Genomic DNA, 17,725 nt, shown 5'->3' with positions numbered 1-17,725 from the left:
TGCGTGCCTCTGTGTGCTTGCGCTCGTTTGCCACGGGTGTCCCGACGATGAAACAGAGGGGCCCCCTGCTGGCACCGCGGAGGTTTCGCCGGCCGACTCGGACACGCAGGGCAGCGCCGACTCGTTTGAGATTGTGGGCGGCGACGCCGAGGGGGCGGTCGAGAAGACGGCGCCGAGGAGAGCCCCTCCGAGTGCTCCCACGGCCCAGGGTGAGTGCCGCACGCTCGCACCACCGCACGCACTCGCGTGGCCTCGTCCTTGTTCACGCGCTCGCTCGTGCCCTGTAGCTCGTCATCTGTTTCTTCAGGCAGCTGATGCACTTGTCGCTATGCCCATGAAATGTTTGTCTGTCCGTGCGTTTGTCAGTGGCCGCTTCAATTGGTTTCACGAATACTGCAAATCGCCTGAACAAATTGCTGAGAAAATCTTGATTTAAAGCTTTCGTGACTGCAGGAATCCATACTCTTTGGTTCCTTCGGTAAAGTCACGTGGGTAGAAATAAAATAATATAAAACAAATCGCGACGTTTCGATCGCAACACAAGCAGGTCCCCTTCCCCTGCTCCACACCCCCCCTCTCTCTCTCTCCCCCCTTGCTCCTCCCCCTTTTCTTACCTATATAACCTCTTGCCATGGCAGCTCTCTCGCCTACTTCAGCATTTTTTCTTGCTGTGGTTGTTCCACCTGATGAAGATTGCTTGTGTTGCGATCGAAACGTCGTGATTTGTTTTATTTTATTTCTGCCTACGTGCCTTTACCGAATAAACCAAAGAGTATAAATTGCTGGGAAATTCAGCACTTATCTTAGCATTGACCATGCCTGGAAGATCTCTGTATAGTTTTGGGCAATATTGATAACTGTAGGGTGGCCATTTGGCCAGCTCACAGTTATAAAGTGTAATGTTCATCTTATATTTCATTGTTTTCATCAAAGCTTTACCGAGTCTCAGGACTTTTGATGAGGGTCCTGCATTAAGACGTTTGGCCATTTCCATTTAAGGAATTAGTTACAATTGGAAGGAAACTGTAACACCCTTAGAAAACCCATGCAAACAACGGGTTAGGTCCTCGTTTAATGTGGTAGATGCTATCCTGAAAAGGGTCACGTTAAGTGAAAACAATTTCCCCTTTAGTAATGTCACGTGAAAGGTTGGCGGGATACGATGTATGCACACTACACGGTAAGATGACGGGAGAAATAACCGAGGGTACGCCGCTGCGTTACAATATCATTCCACGTACTGAATCACTCCGCTCAGCCGTGCAGCTCAAGAAAGTGGTTGTCGACCGCACAGATACTGCGTTTATAGCGTTGCGCGTACCACGTTATTGCGGGCACGTTCCGCCTTATGAATCGAGCAATGGCGAAGACGCCCCCATGTGAACACGCGGTTAAGCGAGGACTTACCGGATAACACTCAAGAGGTCACACTTGGCTGGTGAACTGCTGAACCAATTGCAAGTGATGATGCGTCCGTTTTCTGCGTAATTACCATCTGCCTGGTCTCCGTCCCACCTCCCCCGCCGTGTCGCCAGCGGATCATTGGGTTCCGCTGGAACTCTGCTTCGGGATTCCTCTCTTCAACTCGGAGTTGAACAAGAGCGTGTGCGAGAGGGTGGCCTCCCACTCGCTGTTCCGCAAGGAGAGGTGAGCGCTGCCGCGAGCACGTGCACACGATGGTCCGCCCCGACCGGTAGGCAACGTAACGACGCGTCGATCCGCGCGGGTTTCAATTCGACAGTTTTGGGCCCGCGATGTGTCCGCACGTCGTGCGCTTGAGAATTGACTCTTCACTGCCTCCACGGGATAAAAGCGAGGAACGTTTCGGTTTCGCGTAGCGACATCCACACGTAGGAACGTACGACTTCAAGCCGCCGCCGTTTTGAATTTTTGCGCTCCCTTCTCCCAGTTTGGAAGAGCTGCTGCATTTCAGCCGAAAGCTTTCGCTGCAGCTGCTGGACTTCATCAGTCACTACCAGGTGAGGCCTCTTGTCTCTCTTGCCCCTGTGCTGTGTCTCTGGACCAAAGTGCACCTAGCCTGGCACAAGTGCTGTGGTGTCATTATGATGGTGATTGTGATAGTGACATGAACAATGTTTATTCTGATACATGGGTGAAGGTAGCCGCTGTCTGCACGTAAAGTCTTTGAATGGATGGCTACTGGACATTGGTGAAAAAGTGCTTTATAGCTCATCAGATTTCTCCAGTGTTAATATTCTGATTCTGATCATGGAAACAAATAAAAATGTGTGCTGCCCTTGTTGTACCCCCGCCCCCCCCACTTCCCGCAGGACGGTGGCTCCACGGAGAGCTCCACACCGCTCGCTCCCCATCCGCCTCCCACAGTCCCCAGCACGGAGCAGGGAGTCTCCATGCCGGCCGTGAACCTGATGTTCTCGGCCGGAAAGCTCTCCCACTGGAGGAGCAAACCACCGACGTCTATCCTCCTCCATCAGGCTGACATCACCCGAAAGAACGCCGCATCGCCGGCAGATTAACACCGGTCGGGCATTGGGGTTCAAGGGTCCGGATTTGTGAGCCTTAGCAGAGTAGTTAGGGGGCCCTCCGTGTGTGAACGGGTGAGAGGGCAAGTGCGGGTGATGGTGTGAGTAACTTGAGTTAATGAGTGGTTCGGTCGGTGGGTGGGTGCCTGCATGGGTGAAGAGCCAGCAAGTTCTGTCGATAGATGAGTTGAACACGTGAGTGAGCGAGCGAGAGAGTGGGTGTGTGTGAGACTGCGTACATCGTGGATGCGCGAGTGAGCGTGCAAGTGTGTGTATGCGTCAGCGAGTACGCGAGTTTATGCATGACTGAGCAAGCAAAAGAGTGAGCCAATCATTTAGTAAGTCGCTTATCCTCATCATCGCAGTCTCTCCTATCCTCTCCTCACCAACCAAGCATCGACATCCAGCCGAAAAAAGGACCCTGGTATGTTTGAGGTGTAGTCTCTGGTTGGGGTATCCTATGCTGCTGTTAACAGGTGTATCTCTTGTTTGGTGGTTATTACGGTTATGTAGTTTGTATTTATATACCTGGCTCGGCGATTTAAATAATCGGGAGCCGTGTTGCATTCCTTTTACGGGAACACCTTTAGGTTTGGAAGTGAAGTTTTAACTGTGGAGAGGACCCTTATGTGTTGTAGGTATTTTTTTAATAATATATTTCTAAGTGGTCATTGTCTTCTTCATTACGATTGCAGTTGCTAGATCATGTGGTCGGTCCATTCACATCTGTGGCCATGGTCCAATTCACACCTCGTAATGTTTCAATGTCTTCCTTATCGTCCTCGTCATCATCATCATCGTAGCCGCTGGTATCTGGTGGTTGTAGGAGCAGTCGTCTTAAGTTTGTATTGTATTGACAAACTGGACACCGTCCTCTGGAGCCAACCAATTTCTTTTTTATGGGGGTGTTTCTATTCCTGAGCCCACTCTTGAACCACCCAACAACCAGCTGCGGTAACCCCGTTGTTTTAACAACCTCCGGGCGTAGTGTGCATTAAGGTAAATCCACTGGCTGAGCTAATTCACGCAAGTACTGCTCATTAGCATCGCAGCAAATTAACACTGCCAGAAGGAAATCCTCGTACGTGGTATTTACATGCACCCTCGCAATCGGCAAATTATGAAGGAGTTGAGCCTGTGTTGATATAATTTTTCAGACGGATAAACACCTCCTCCACGTCCATTAGTGCAGGATTAGCAGTCGTTGCGTAGGTGGGAATTAAAGACAGGCATGTGTTGTGCGCGTGCGTGTGTGTACATATGGGGGGGGGGCAGTAAAACTCGGGGATCCAAGTTCGATTCCCGCTCATGGCCAACACCAGTGACGATTATCTGAACCGGTTATGGGCCTCTCCTAGTTTGACTCGGCCTCAAATGAGTATCTGGCATGTAGACATCACCCCTGGGGAGACCAAGGTGGCCGGGCCTGTTGCTGGCCACCCACTCCCTCGTGTGCTGTGCCGGCCTTCATAGGTGCTCGCTAACAGCACTTGGCCCAGCAAGTCGGTTAAGGCTATAAGGGGGGGGATCTTTGTCTTTGTACATAGCATTTCATTGTTAAATATCCTTGCGCAGTGGCTCCATGTAAGATGGTAAATTCCATAACTGAGTGCAAAGGAACTGCCATGAAACATCGTTGTAATTATCGTTACGGAGCTTTCAACAGGGTGGGGCGGCGGGGGGGAGCTTTAAGTGCAGTGTTCATACACGAAGCTTCCTAACGTAGCCTTTGGGTGTATCGTATTTTGCGTGTATATATGGGTGACATTTCTATACATGCCTACGTGATTAGCAGCCCGACTTGCTGTACTCTAGCTGGTTACGTTTATTCTGTCGCTGCATTCCTGTTATCGTGAAGCACTTTTTGAAAGGGAAGGGTCTCGTTAAACTAGAGCCACAAGCAGTGGTCACACTTGGCTGAAATAAGGGCAACGTTCTTACAGGAGTTCACGGGAGGTGGCAAAAATTATACTCTTTGCCCACGATCTGTGGGAAAGCTTTTGTGGACCCCATTGCACGTCACGATTGCAACACAAACAACTTGGATTGATGCAGCCTATCTAACTCGTGTTTGCAACTGCGTCGCATCGCCCATAGGGGGGACCTACCATCGCCTGTGCTGATCGTTGTAACATTCACTCGGCTTTTGAAGAGCGCTCCGCTACGCGTTCTGAGTTGTGGCCGCCGTCCTTTCACCTCGGCTCCGCCTCCCACAATGCCCTGCCGCTCGTCACGGTGCGGTTTTGCGCCACGACCCCAGCAGGTGCTGCCGCGGTGGAGCCATGGGCCAGCCCACTGGAATGGCAATCCGGAGGGCGCCGGTTCGATTACTTCCTCCGGCGTGGCAGTTAAAGTTTCTAAAATCCCATCGCCAGCCCCTGCCCCCCGTCCCCGCCAGCAGCGTAAAGAGTACGTGCCAGTCGATTGTTAGGTCGCATGCGGTGGGGCGAAGTGTTGGTACTTCTGTCTCTTCCAAGATGTTAACTGTGGCGAGATGTTAACTTCCTTGCCTGGTATACAGGTCATGGGTTTGTGGGTTTGATCCCGAAGCTGACGCTTGTATATTTGGAGTTTGCATGTTCTCCCCCGTGGTCACGTGGATTTTTCTCCGGGTCCTTCGGTTTTCCACTCCGCATTTAGAATCGACATGCGTTTAATTATTTTGCTGATATCAATTTCCACGTAGTAAGCCACTTTGTTCAGCTATCATTTGTGATAGCCAGGTCACGTCCGAAAAGAGCTGTACAGCTCCATGGGCCTTACCTGGTCAAATAAAATCTTTATGCCTGGCCAACGTGTGAGAGAAGGCCAGCATACCTTCTAGAGGGGGGCTGTCTCGAGCTCCCTCTAGTGGAGACCTTTCTGCCAGCAGTAATGTGAGCAAGCAATTGCAGGGCTGCACCTTTACCTTACTGTTCACCGTTTGTGACACTTGAAGATTGAGGAGTTATTCTGGCGTGGGGAGATTCTACTGTCTGATTTGTGTGTCCTTATAAAGGTTAATTGGAATTTGAAACAAGCTTTCGGCAACTTGAACAATTTTTTTTTACAGTTTGTGTTTGTGGTGATCCAGCCTGTCCATAAAACTTGCCACCAATGGGAGCAGTCTTGTCCAGGTGGTGCGTATTTTACCCACCCCCAGAGGGATGAGGAGGATGATGAGAGATGCTTGGTCGTGCAAGAAAATTCTGGAAACCGCCGCTCTCGGTACTGCCATGCCACTAATTAAGGACTGTATGACAGAAATAATGCGAAACGATTGCCTTGCTAAAGTACGTTCACAAACGTGTTACAGTCATGGCAAAAACAAGTAATAATTTTAAATAAAATTAAAGGACGGATCATGCAGGATATAGTTGTGTATTTGCAGTCAACATAAACATCAATGCCATAGCAAGAGTTAGGGGGCTGGAGGGCCGGTTGCTGCGGACACCGCCTCTCCACGGGGGGCAGCCACCTAGACACGTAGCAGAATTGTTGGCAGTGAAACAAGGCAGCAGTGGTGGTGGTGGTGGCGGCCGCTCAAGGTTTTGACGGGGTGGTGCCGATGCCCCGAACAGTCGTCGCTTGTTTGTGGAATTGCCCAAACGTTTTGAAAATCCTCTTGATCGAACGACGTGTCCCAGCGGCACAAGGAATATTCATGACAATGACGGTGCGAACCCAGTTTTAGTGGCAGGCCAGACGTAGGGGGCGATGTCTTCGTGAAATCAATATTCCTTGCACGTTTTGCACCCCTGCCCACTGAGAATTTGCATTCGCCAAATTTAAACTGCTCGGTTAAGGGCCTTTTTCAGCTATGTGCGATGGACACAGAATATTATCAGGTATGAACTACAAATCATGGCATGTGATTCGACCAGTAATTGGGTTCAACCTAACACCTGCAGCCGCTGGTGATGCTATCTTCACTGAAATGTTTCGATTTTTTTAATGGAATTTGACCAATTCATGACATCGCTGGGGGTGTGAGTTGTTAAAATTCTTAATTGATAACGCTAGCTGCTGCAAGTATTACTGAACGGAGCCTTGAAACAGGAAAATGTTTCATGAGCTCTAGTATTCCGCAGTATTTCCTTTTGCCGTTTCCTGCAACGTTACCCTATGACGACTGTTTCTTCGTGACGCTTTGGGTAAAGTTTGTTGACCCTGTGCAGTGGTTATCTCCCCCACCGCCGCTGTGAATCCCGCCACCCGAGTTCGATTTCTGGCCACAGGCTGAACCTGGGGCCTCGTTTCTCCCTCCACTCTTCATCACACCCGCACTGATTAGCGTGACAAAGTGCGGTCAACCCCCGTGACCGACACGGCACAGAGAGAGGCCTTCACCCAGCAGTAGATTTACAAAGGGCTGTGCGTTTTTCTGCACATATGCCAACGCAGTCTCTGAACCTTTTAAAGCTTAAAACCGCACAGGAGTTGTGGAGGACTTGTGGTGGGGGGGGGCCCCCCCACCACCTTGAGATGTGGCCAACTTTACCACTTCCTGACCTGCGAGAAGTGTGGTAAAACCCGCATGGCGTGGGAAGGCCCTCATCCAGCAGTAAATTCGAAAAATGGACGACATGAACATACGTTGTAAATGATCGGAGGGCAATTAGCCACATTGGAGATGTAAGTTACGTATTTTAGTTTAATGCCGATTGTGTCGTTTCTCCGGGTTAACATTTTTTAAGCCATCATTTGTATACTTGCCAGCTCCACATGATACGATACAGAAAATGATCAATGTCCTTTCTCCGTGCAGGTCACCGTCGACCGAGCTGGCCGGCATTGTCTTTGTCGCCACTTTAAATCCAACTCGAGTTGTACTCTCACCTTGTTTGCCCCTATTTGGCCAGGAAAAGCCAAAGTTGCTTTCTTGCATCCCCCCCCCCTGCCATGACTTTTAACCTTGATAGTAGAGGCTGGTGTTCTGGTTGTTTCCAGATTCACGTGGAGTGCCTTACCGAATGAAATGCATCTCCCAAATGCTGGTTAATCGCAGTCATCCACTGCTCTAAATATCTCTTATCAGCATCCCCCCCCTGCCCCTCCTAATGGGAAACTGTCAGTGGTGAATTGGGATTATGGTGAAACGGTATGGAGTAATAGTGTAAAGCATCCATTTGGATTGGCAATGCTTAAAAAGATGGGCAGTGGGGAAGCTGCTACGACCGGAGTTTGGGTGCCGTTGGTGTAAAATTTAAATGCCTTGCGCATATTTGGTCCTCTGTCCCCAAGAGGGTATAAAACACAGCTTCGTGTTGCTGTGGACAGATTTTCTGTAACTATACACATCAATTTCACATTGAATAAGGGAGCCCATAGGCCTCTGGGTCATGTTATAAAAAAAAAAACAACCGGGTCATGTGTGTGATTGTAAACTTTAAAGTGTTCTTTGCGATGAACCACTGCACTTGGATTCACAAAATGCGCATACGTGTTAGCAGTTGTGGAATCCTTGTTGATGGAGTCCTAAGTTTACTTCGTCTTTTACCATGGCTGCTTCTTGTTCTTGATGGGAGGCCTCAACTGCCTTATCCAACTCTGGGTTTTGACAAGGTTATGGCCAAGGCCAGACGAACAGCAAAGTGGGGCATAACAATGCCTCTTTGCTTCATATCGAGTCTTCAGACATAACCCCACACGTGAGCGATCAATAGCGAGTCGTGGTTGGTTGCAACCATCACCGATGTGTGGACGTCTCTGCAACCGGTTGTACATCCGGTTGCATTTAGCAAAGAAAAAATATATTATTTTCAAGTGGCAAGCTGCTCTGATTTATCGCTATGTATTTCAGCAGCATGTGACAATTAAAAACGAATTGGCTGTTCGTCCCAAATACGCAGTTACAATTTCCCTGTTGAAGTTCACCGGCGATTACGTTGCACTTTTCAGGCGTGAACCTGGCTTTAACATCACAGTACTTGCATGAAATCTCTTGAGTAAGAATCGATGTGTTCCGATTGTGTGCGTTGTACCGTGTGATGGGGCCCATGTGACTTAGCAGCCGGTTGCTTGCATTCACCACCACGTTAAAAACATCTCTTTCGCAATTGAGTCGCCGCCCTCAATCAAGGGTGCTGCTGATGGTTCGACCCCATATCGCCCTCACCTGGTTTTAAGAGTACCAAGTTGAGTTAGCGTCTTTGGTGAGCATGGGGGTTTAGAACCCATATTAAAAAGTATTTCCTTCCCCTCGTGGTTGGAGGGGTGACCACTTTTCTTTCGTTTCATAAAGTGAGGGGTTGTGCGTTTTTGCGCTTCTACATTCCGTTAAAACATTGAGGAATTAAATGGAAGGTTTAAAGTAACAAAAAATATAAACCACCAAAAGCTTTATTCCTAAGATTTAGTTGTATTCCAGTGGTGTACTGGATAAATAAAGTTGATTTGTGAATTTCTGTGATACTGCCTGATTGTATTTTACTAATAGAATGCTCAATGCATTGAATGCAGTGTACTCTGAATCGTTTATACCTAAGAGGGCTTGTAAATCCACTCCTGGATGAACACCCCCACCCCCGCAACCAGTCCCACAGTAGCCTCGTGGTCAACGCACACCAAGCATCATCCAGCCGACGAGAAACTGCAAATTCCACGCAGATTTGAGAACACCTATGCATGTATTCTGCATCGTTTCCCAACATGCGTTTGTCCTGAAGTTTTTTTTTTTATTCACTAATGCGTTACGACTACCATGCATTTACACGGAACAGAAACGTGGAATATGCAAAGAAGCGTGGACAAATGTGTGTACCCTTAGAATTACATTTAATAAGAGGCGGTTGAACACTTAAGGATACCACACAGGTTATTAGACAATCGACTTAATTTGGCTTGATTTGCATCGGTCGAAAATAATAGCGAAAGGAACACGCCCCAAGGAGGTGTCGCCATGAATTTGGCTCGAGTGCAAAGCCGTTGGGTGGATTACCATAATTACATGGGTGGCAAACATGGGGAAGGTTTTCATCCAGCCGCAGATCTATCACAGCCGTTGATGAACGATCACATGGAGCCGCGCAAGAGATTACATGGCGCAGCTGCGAGATGTCGCACGCGTATACATTAGAGACCATGGGGTAGCGCAAAGTGGCCAACTAATGTAGCAACGCTTTAGTGCAAATTTACGTACGCAGCGAATACCAGGTAATTATATGGCACCCCCCACCCACTCATTTCACACACGGTTATCACAATTCACTGTTGTCCACAGAAATTAGCCACAGAAAGTGACACCACATCAGGTGGTAGCGACAAGCGCGATATCTGGTCTGGAACCGTGGGACTGCACCGTTTGTAGATTACTTGCCAAATGGCGGTAATATACAACCATGTGGACTTTGCTAATTGATGAGGAAGGGTAACGGAGGATTCTGATCCACAGAACTCTACCCAATTGCAGCCAAGCACAGCTAACAACTTAAAATATTCAAACGATGGTCATTAATTGCCGTGTGTTCAGATTTATTCGAGCACATAAAACCAGCAAACATGTCATACCAAAAATATTCTTTATTGTCATAATCGTCATACTTTATTTCGATCAAATCGTCGCGTTAAAATCAGAGATTGCTCGCCCCATTTTAAAGTAACGACCCACCCATGGGGAGAGCTTGCAGTTTTATAGTCAACTTTTTTTTTTAATAGAAGTTACCACCTGCAAAAGCACAGCGTAGAAATATTTAGTTGTTTATAATTTCTACTGTCGTTAATTTACACGCGACTAGCCCCATCTTTGCGTTCGAGATATGGTACAAAGCCTCAACAGGGAGAGGGGGTCAAGCGAGCTACAGCGCCCGAGATTAAGCAACAAACGCAAAGAAACAAACACGACACCACTTCAGAATGAACACGACGCGGACTGGCTTGAGCTGGCCAAGTCATTTGTGCGGTCAACTGGAAACCACGTGGTTTGCCAATCTTTCTCATGTCGTCTGTAAACATTTAAAACGTTTCTTAAACTAACACGACAGCGAAGCACCCTCAATCAGTTAAAAGTCTGCACGGATCTTACGTATTTATTTATCCACTTCCGCGCAATTCAACTGCCACTAACTGGCAGCCAAGAGAACTACTTCCTCCCCACCAGCAAACGCATCACTTTCTACAAATATGGCGGCACTTCTAATCTCATTGCCGCTCGCTTCCCTGTTAAGACGCGGCACGTGCACGACACCGAGAAGCAAAGCCAGGGTTTTTCCAACATGGGGTTGCGAGAGGGATATCAACAACCACAACCCTGCGCAGAAGCACAACCCCATCAGCCACCATGCGTGCGCGCCTTCCTACACGCACGCAGGGAGGCCGCCCGCTTCCATCGCGACAACCTTTTTCATTTGGAACAAATTCTCGGAAGGGGGAGAAGGGGGCCATGTGGCATTTCTCAAAAACGCAACGTGAATCACCAGTGGTCACAGCAATGGCTCGGGCAGGGCGCTTGGGATATATATTTACAGATTGGCTGGGCGCATCGGAGGTCCACCAGTTCAAAGACGGAGGGGGCAATCGTCGTCATCATCACAGGCCCTGCAGGTACTTGGCAGCGACCCCCTGCACCGTGGCCCAGTACTGCCAGCCCAACGCGGCCAGAACCATTCCCATGGTGAGGCTCAGCGGCGATATGAAGCCAGTCCCCTGATGGCGGCCATTAACCTCCTCTTCCTCCTGCGCGTCGCCGCTGTCGCCACCGCCTGCCGACGACGACGCGCCCGCGCGCGACATGGCCTTGATGCGCAGCACAATGTTGCGCGTCTGGGTTGCCGAAGGGTCGTCGGGCGGGATGCAGCGCTGGATCTGTGGGCGAAGCGACGTCATGCCTGGCTACCCACGGAGGTTTACGCGGTTGCAGCTGCACAGATCTCCGACGAGGTGAAAGGTAATGAAAGTAAAAAAGGCGCAACCCTGCAATTACCTGCTCACGCCCATTGCTAGCAGAAGGGCTTCCACCCAAGGGAGCTGTAGGAGGGGGGGGGGGGGGCCACTCTAGAAACCCTACAACTTCCACGCTGGCCCATCCACCCACTTCATCCCACGACACGCCACCTGCTAATTCAGGCCCGCAAATTAATTAGGCCGTTCCAGCCATCACATTAGGGGCGAGTTAATTAAATGTTTGGCCAAATATAACAGGCTAATGTTTAAGTTGATAATTTTGAATGGCCCGCAAATGATGTTATAAATATCCAAATGGCCCTTGGCAGAAAAAAGGTTCCCCCACCCCTGTGCTAATCATTCAACTGTGATGATCCCATTTATACTGTTGCGTGGACAAAGGCGGAGGGAGCATTTAAGAAATAGAAAAAAATTATAGTCTGCGTCTTTCATTCAGAGAATGGCCAATTTCATCTTGTCATAGATGCACTTGGCTCCTTGGCGGACAGTCGGTCATCACCACGACGCCGGCACGCATGGCCTACTCTTTTACGAATAGCGTCACGGGATCCTTTAACGTCCACCGTGTAGTAAATGGCGAGAGGTATTTTTATGTTAATATTAAACTTTTTGGGTTAGATCGCGTTATTTATGTGTCGTAACCCTCCACCACCCGACACGGCCAATCAGTAAAAAAGTGTCACGTTGGCAAAAGACAAATAGTTCACTACTTTAGCCCACCGGTGTGTCGAAGAGTGAATACACAACATTTACAATTCATGAATAATATTGGTCGCGAAAGCCTACGTGTTAAACTGGTATTTTTACGGTTACTCCAACGGAAGTATTAAGTTTAACCGGGGTAGCCGCTGGGCATGAACTGCGTGCCTCTGCAATCGGCAGCATGCGCACTACGTGCCAGGGCACCACGTCACCTTTCCTATACTTGGCACTCCTATCGTGTTCTTGTATTGCTTGTCGTTGTGACGTTCTGACCCGCCCCTAGTGGACACCTGCGAAATAGAGCTTTATAGCTCATCGGATTCCTCCAGTAGAAACTGAATATTGGGATTCTGAACGCCGCCCAAGCCCGCCCACCTCACCTCCTGTGCGTACTGCAGCATCATGGCGCGCACCGACGCCAGGCTCGTAGCGTCCATCATGAGCGTGACCGCCTGGCCCTTGCGGATCTTCACGACGCCGCCAAACACCGCCGGGTTGTTGTAGCAGGCGGACAGCGTGGCGATCGCCATCACCTGCCGGTGCAGAGCGCGAGCACGCACACAGGCACGCGCGCGCGTGTTAATTTTAGCCGCGGGCTATAAAGTTAATCTGCTCGGCACAACCACCTCGGCCAACCCGTCACGGAACGGCTATATTAATCATCTGGCGAAGGAGACGTGGACAAAGCGGGCTTTCCTTTTCTGTGCTAAAGCTTTCAAAAACTCGGAATTAGTTCGACATTACAAAGCACAAATGTGGCCAATGCTGTCATATCTCGGGTGGAACAGCCAGTTCACACCTCACTAGTGCACAGAATTCACAACCGTCAGGTTGACAGACGATTCAGCAGTCACCGCACACCGGAGGTCAGTCGCCTGCTTAGCACTCTTCCTTTGCTAATAACAATGCGTCACGCGTCGATTCCTCTACTCACGTAGACCACCTCTGCCTGCCCCTGACTATTTCATCTCAGCCACAACGTGTTCGGCCACCACACTGCAGGTCACCACCACGCTTCTCTTTAAGCTTTGTTCCCCTCGCACCGCTCCACTCTGCAATTACCTCCCCAGCGTCTCTTTTTCGCTGGATCACACAAACCTTGCTCAGTTCAAGAAACCTATTACCACCTTTACAGTGCCGGTTTGTTGTATGTATGCATGTTGAACTTCTTCGCACAGTGCGTAGGCAACTATGCTAAATCGGTGGTACGGGCGGAGGCGAAGGGAAACAAACTAAACACAAAAAGCAGTTGTTGCCGACGACTTGGCTTTGAGGCTTTGGGGGGGGGGGGGGCGTGCTTTGCAACCGTGATTAAAACATTTGAAGAAAAAAAACACACACGGTCACATTTCCTTTCGCGCAGCGGGAGTGCAGATCCTCGTGTGTCCACAAGGAGGTGCGCGGCGGTCACCAATGGGGACGCGAGGACGTGGCTCCGATTCACCATCGCCCTCCGCCAGAGATGTACAACAAACGTCGGGGTGTTTCTAGTCGTCTAAAACGCCGCCGCCATCTCAAGACGCTGAGCAGAAGTCTTGAGATTTTTTTTTTTGCTTGCCGGCAGCCGCTGGCGGTAATGCTACAACGCTTGGGTTGGTTTCGTGGGTCACACAAACCCGTGAGAAACTTGCGCCCTGACAGTTGGGCGTCACGGTCGCCATCTCCTGGCTTGTCAGGGTATTATGGCAGTACAGAAAGTAGGTTGAAGATTAATACAAGACCCTCACCAGGACAAGCGGGCTGAGAAACCAACAAATACATCTGTACAGGGATAGTGTGTGGTCGTCCCCCCCTCCATACTTATGGACTCCCAAGTACTCTGGTTTCGCCCTGATGTGTGTAGCCACTCATTGGAGTTGACTAACGTCCCTTTACTAGGACCGCAGAGCTTGGGCAATTGCTGGCGCTGGTTGTGGCCGACTCACTGCAGATTCTCCGCACATCAAAATTATTATCATCTCCCTCGACAGTGAACAATAAGCGTGCGCGTTACAAACTACATTTAAAACAATTGATTGGTCTCACAGAACAACGGAGGACTGGCTTGTGCAACACCCTCGCCATGACTGGCACGTGTGGGGCGCCACGGTGGTGAGATGTTAACTCCCTCGCCTGGTATACCAGAGGTCGTGGGTTCGATCCCAACCCTGACGCCTGCGTATTTGGAGTTTGCATGTTCTCCCCGTGGGCGTGTGAATTTTTCTCCAGGTCCTCCAGTTTTTTCTCTACACATTTTGAATCAACGTGCGTTTAGCGTATTTGGCAGCGCTAAATGTTCACATGATAGACCAATTCGTTGTGCTTGTGCCATCATTCAGGTTTGCTTTTGAAAGAGCTGTATAGCTCAGTGGGCCTGGCAAAATAAAGCGTGCGCACTCCGCCACCCACAACTCAAACGCGTGAGCATTCCTGCCCGCTAACATCAAAACGAGAACCCCTATCTCCAAGTTCCACATGTTTTCCTTAATAACCCTGCAGCGGAGCAGACAGGTTTAGGCGGGATTATTGCACGGACCTACGTGCGAGAGGGGGGGGGGGGGTGGGAAGGGCCAATATTTTCGGACAAATCAAACGGCCGGTCAGACAGCAGATGCGGAGGGGGGCGATGAGCAGATAAAGAGCACAAACGCAGCGTCCGTCAACACTTGACCCGTCACCGACACTCGGGTCAGGCCTGCGAGTTAATTACCCAGGGGAATAAGAGCGGCGTCCCGCACCCTCGAGCGACACGCAGCCGAAACCCGCCCGGCTCTCCCATATTCACCTCCTTATCAGCGGCGGCTGTGCGCACTTACAGTGGGCTGGCTTTTTTTGTTATGGCCAGAACAGCCAATTTTTATGAGATGAAACTTTATACCCCCCGCACGGGTCGGTTCATGCTGCGCCTGAAATTACACCGCATTTTTATCTCTGCCGCTTTAGAACTAAAATACGGAGGGAGGTTGACTTGAGAAGGGGTAGATTTTGTTCGTCATTACGGGCGACATGAACCCGATTTTCCGTGCGCGAGAAATGACCCCCCCCACCCCCCCCCGCGTCAGGGGCCACCACATGTGTGACACCGGTCCGATCGTGCCCAGGCAGAGGGAGCGAGTGAATGAAGAGTATTTGGGAGCGCAGAAACCTCCGAGGATTTGGAGTTTTGGTTAGGGTGGTATACACAAGGAGAGCCAAATTTGACGGGGTGACTAATTTGGGGCTTGCGGTTAGATTCAGGGACGTTTCTGACGTCTCACCTGTACCGTACTCATTTACCACGTCTCGCTTGCGCAGTGCCGCTTGTGCCAAAGTTCGATGCATGCAAAGCGAGCTTGAGGATCGTTTTGTAACACGCGAATTAGTGCACGAATAAAACTGCAATAACTTGACAGAGAGGAATGTGTGTTCGTTGTATTTCAGATCACTTGGGACAGCAGGCACGTCAAAATTATCTCGGCCAGCGATTTGACGGTCAAAATCCACAGTAAAGATTAGAATCAAGTTTAGTCTCTTTGGCTTCACTGTTTATCACGTAATTTGTATCTTCTCCCCATTTGCTCCCTCTCTTTGCAAGTCTTGTTTGCTCCGTGAACCTTACACGTAACGACACGAGCAGACCACGTGCTTACAATGTGCACAAATTGGAAACAATGATTCAAATGCGCACGACTCAATGCGCGCTTGAAATGCAGCAGTTGGTTTTAAATCAGCGGCAAACACAGACGCACTGTTGTATGCCTCTCGTGTTCACCGCTGACGATTTTCACGTATTTTGCTAAATCTCTCTAAACCAAAAAATTGTTTGGCGACGCTATCGCGTTGGCAGTGGCACGCAAGAAAAAAAGACGAACCACAACTCGCATTTGTCAATAACTGTGGCCTTACTTAAAGAGACCTTCATGGAACATAAAATGTATCTGTGATGAAGAAGGCCCATTTCATTGCAGGAAACGTTGCCCATTATACATTTTCCCTTTAAGGCCACGGTGGTATTGACGAATGTGTAGAGTCTTTTTTCTTAATCAACAATCAACTCGATAAATCTCTCATCATAATCATCATTCGCAGCCTTTTGTCAATCCGGATCGTGCGGGTTAGTTGACCATACCTGACCCCCTCGCTCAGTACGGGTTCTTGAACGGGATAGAGTGGAGGTGGTGCAGGGGAGCGGTGGTGTCGCAGTTAGCACGCTGCGCTGCGAACCTGGCGACCTGAGTTCCATTCCCGCTCACGGCCAGAAAGTGACAATTATCTTAACTGGTCCTGGGCCTCCACTAGGTAGACTCAACCTCAAATGTGTACCTGGTGCGGTGTATAAATATTGCCACTAGGGAGACAAAGGAGGACCGGCGTGGTGCTGGCCACCCAACCCCCTCGTGTGCAGTCCTGGTCTTCATCGGTGCTCGCTCACAGCACTTGCTCCTACAGTCTGTTACATGCTAAATCGGGGGATCTTTGTTTGTCTTTGGAGGGGGCAGGGGAGGCACATGTTCTGGTGTTGTGCGTGAATGGTGCTTATACCGATATTGTCCATGGCCGGGAATTGAACTCGGGGAAGAATGGTGTGTGGGGGGGGGGGGGGGGTCGGTGTGGGATCTCCGATCTCCGTGGAGACGAGCTCTTGCCTGGGGGATGGCGCAGAAGTTGAAGACGCTCTGGTTGCGCAGGCGCGACAGGTAGGTGAGCACGTCTGGCACGTGGCCCAGCGCGTTGGTCACCAGCTCGTTGAGGCAGCCCACGGCCGCGCACAGGTTCTCGGGGCGCGCCAAGTCCGACAGGCTCCCCGCGTATTTGCTCCACGCCTGTCGTCGGTCACGCGGGGCACAAGACAAAGATCCCCTGTATAGCCTAAGCAGACTTTTGGGGGGGGGGGGGGGGGGGGAAGTGCTGCTATGAAGTCTGCCACCACGGCACATGGGGGAGTGCGTGGCCAGCACCACGCTCGGCTGTCTGTCTCCCGAGCGGCGATGTTTACACACCGCGCCAGGGTGTGGCAGGGAAGGAGGGGACCCCCCCCCCCCCACATGATTCCGTGAATATTTTAATTTCCTCCACCGATCAGCCATTTATTTTTTTTACCAAAAATCACCGTGTGCCAAAATCATCGCCTTAAGTAACAGAACACGCATCGCCAGCGATGCTTGCACGGCAAGGGTAGTCCTGCAATTGTCCCGGTGCATCGCGGCCCCCCAGAGACAAAGCCAGGCACCGTGTGCGGTGAAGAGCCCACAACACGTGGGTTGCGTGGGGGTTGCGTGGGGGTTGCGTGGGGGTTGCGTGGGGGTTGCGTGGGGGTTGCGTGGGGGTTGCGTGGGGGTTGCGTGGGGGTTGCGTGGGGGTTGCGTGCGGCGACGTGCCTCCTGGGGCCAGAACTCCCTGCGGTCGCGCGTGTCCTCCAGGTAATCTCGGATGATGTTGGTCTTCTGCAGGAAGAGCCCCATTGAGTTGGCGAGCGCCGCGTCCTCTCCCACCACCACGTCCTCGAGACCCGACGCCGCAAACAGCCGTGACAGCCCGATCCCCACCAGGCCCGCCACGTAGTGGCAGTACTGCACACAAAGACAAAAAATTCCACCCCATCCCCACGTATAGCCTCAACAGACCGATGGGGGCATGTGCTGTTAGCGAGCACCCATGAACGCCGGCACGGCACACGAGAC

At 50.5% G+C, this 17,725-nt stretch overlaps 2 protein-coding genes across 4 annotated transcripts in view; one reads left to right on the top strand and one right to left on the bottom strand.

Annotated features, from left to right (window-relative positions):
- The window catches only part of FAM91A1 (family with sequence similarity 91 member A1), a 32,902-nt gene extending 24,007 nt beyond the window's left edge, over positions 1 to 8,895 (top strand). For both annotated transcript variants that reach the window (XM_078866391.1, XM_078866392.1), the window contains 4 exons: positions 57 to 209; positions 1,536 to 1,647; positions 1,910 to 1,979; positions 2,292 to 8,895. In XM_078866391.1, coding sequence (XP_078722517.1) covers positions 57 to 209; positions 1,536 to 1,647; positions 1,910 to 1,979; positions 2,292 to 2,498 — 542 coding nt within the window. In that variant the 3' untranslated portion in view covers positions 2,499 to 8,895. The remainder of the gene's footprint in view (positions 1 to 56; positions 210 to 1,535; positions 1,648 to 1,909; positions 1,980 to 2,291) is intronic.
- An 862-nt stretch (positions 8,896 to 9,757) lies between these two features.
- FDFT1 (farnesyl-diphosphate farnesyltransferase 1) overlaps positions 9,758 to 17,725 on the bottom strand; it is a 28,408-nt gene continuing 20,440 nt past the window's right edge. The window contains exons 6-9 of one of the 2 annotated variants that reach the window (XM_078866389.1): positions 17,423 to 17,614; positions 16,691 to 16,867; positions 12,467 to 12,619; positions 9,758 to 11,285 (exon numbers count right to left, since the gene is read on the bottom strand). In XM_078866389.1, the coding sequence (XP_078722515.1) occupies positions 11,010 to 11,285; positions 12,467 to 12,619; positions 16,691 to 16,867; positions 17,423 to 17,614 (798 nt within the window). In that variant the 3' untranslated portion in view covers positions 9,758 to 11,009. The remainder of the gene's footprint in view (positions 11,286 to 12,466; positions 12,620 to 16,690; positions 16,868 to 17,422; positions 17,615 to 17,725) is intronic. The other variant, XM_078866390.1, reaches the window with a different exon arrangement.

This window comes from Lampetra fluviatilis, chromosome 22, assembly GCF_964198595.1.
Source record: "Lampetra fluviatilis chromosome 22, kcLamFluv1.1, whole genome shotgun sequence".
Taxonomy (NCBI): domain Eukaryota; kingdom Metazoa; phylum Chordata; class Hyperoartia; order Petromyzontiformes; family Petromyzontidae; genus Lampetra; species Lampetra fluviatilis.
The sequence above is the reverse complement of the archived record's forward strand: the minus strand, read 5'-3'. Positions and strand labels throughout refer to the sequence as shown.